This window comes from Bison bison, unplaced genomic scaffold (assembly GCF_000754665.1).
Source record: "Bison bison bison isolate TAMUID 2011002044 unplaced genomic scaffold, Bison_UMD1.0 scf7180017864466, whole genome shotgun sequence".
NCBI classification, from domain to species: Eukaryota; Metazoa; Chordata; class Mammalia; order Artiodactyla; family Bovidae; genus Bison; species Bison bison.
In genome coordinates, this window is record NW_011495027.1 from 10,443,941 (window position 1) to 10,445,791 (window position 1,851).

Here is a 1,851-nt window from a genome sequence, read left to right on the forward strand (position 1 = left end):
GAGATCAGTCCTGGGTGTTCATTGGAAGGATTGATGTTGAAGCTGAAACTCCAATACTTTGGTCACCTGATGCAAACAGCTGACTCATTTGAAAAGACCCTGATGCTGGGAAAGATTGAAGGCAGGAGGAGAAGGCGACAACAGAGGATGAGAAGGTTGGATGGCATCACCAACTCAATGGACATGGGTTTGGGTGGACTCTGGAAGTTGGTGATGGAACGGGAGGCCTGGCGTGCTGCGATTCATGGGGTTGCAAAGAGTCAGACATGACTGAGCAACTGAAGTGAACATACAGCATTGTATAAGTCTAACATGTACAGCATAACTTGATTTACATATATTGTGAAATGATTACCACAGTAAATTTAGTTAACATTCATCTTATATAGTGAATTTAAATACAGTTTGTGCATGACTGATTTTTCAAGTATAAGATCTTTGATGGCTACACACTGCTTTGTATTCATAAGTTCGAAAAACTACATTTGTTGAGTTTGACTCATTTACCTATAGTCACTCTGAAATAAATCCTGAACACTGGCTAAAAAGTTGTGGTTGCATATTTAATATTTATATTGAGATAAAATCTGATCATAAGAGTAAAACTGCCCATCATAAAGCCAGATTTCTACTTTTTATAATCTTACTATTATTTTTAACTACAATGAAAAACACATGAAATAACTCTGTGAACAATGTAAAATAAGATATACTTATTCTAAAGGATTTACATATCTGTGTTATCACATTCAAGTTGGGATGATGATTTTACATTTACGTGTATAGAATGATATATGAGTTAACTATGCCCCCTACTGACTGAAAAAGTATTCTGAAAACCAAATAACATTACAGAGAATAGATGTACCACATAAAAACCAAATATCCCAAATGTAGTTTTATAATGCAAATGGGTGTCATAAAAAGGACTTTGTAGGTTTTAAGTCAAGAATATCTGAGATAGTATTTACTAGAGAAACAGGGGACAAGAGAAGTATAACTTTGGAACTGACTGCTCAGAGTCACCACATTACACAATTTTAGGAAGCATCCTTCACATTACATTCTGTATCAGTGGTTGTCAAGCAGGGGCAATTTGGCCTCCCTGGGGACATTTGATATCTGTGTGGAGATGTTTTCAGCCATCATAGGGAGGTGGGGGTGTGGTGCTTCTGAATAGAGGGTAGAGGGATATGGTAGTAGTTAGGGGCCAGAGATGCTGCTAAACGTGCTACAATGCACAGGCCAGTCTCACAATAAAAAATTATCTGGCCCCAAATGTTAAGTTGTGTTAAGAAATTTTGCTCAACCTGAATATTCCCTTTTAGGTTTGCAATAAGGAAACAAAGTCAAATAGAGTTTTACGACTTGCTTCAACTTTGCTGAAAGAGTTAAAGAAGACACTAAATCTCTGCCATCAAGGAATATGGGTTTTGGGACTTTCCTAGTGGTTCAGTGGTCAAAACTGCCCCTGCACTTCCAGTGCAGGGGCCACAGATTCAAACCCTGGTTGGGAAACTAAGATCCTGCATGCCACATAGCATGGCCAAAAAAAAATATATATATAGTATTACGTTTTAGTCCTTTTCATTTGGGATAGAAAATTGTAGATGAGACAGTTTCATATGTCCACCTTTTAGCTCTACTGTAAGGATGATACAATTTGTACATAAACTTTTGATGGGTTAACAATAATTTTTAAAGTTATTAGGCTACCTGTGTTTCCATTTCCATCATCCTCTGTTTTATTTCTTTTATTTCTGCTTGTGTTTCAGCTTCTCTAAGTCGGATGGTCATCAGTTCATCTTGTAACTCAATCATGGCATTTTTCTTAGGTGGGTCTTTCCATCT

At 37.1% G+C, this 1,851-nt stretch overlaps 1 protein-coding gene across 1 annotated transcript in view; it reads right to left on the reverse strand.

Annotated features, from left to right (window-relative positions):
• Positions 1–1,851, reverse strand: part of EVI5 (ecotropic viral integration site 5) — a 240,473-nt gene that overhangs the window by 87,412 nt on the left and 151,210 nt on the right. The window contains exon 16 of the mRNA XM_010860451.1: positions 1,717–1,849. Within this exon, the coding sequence (XP_010858753.1) occupies positions 1,717–1,849 (133 nt within the window). The remainder of the gene's footprint in view (positions 1–1,716; positions 1,850–1,851) is intronic.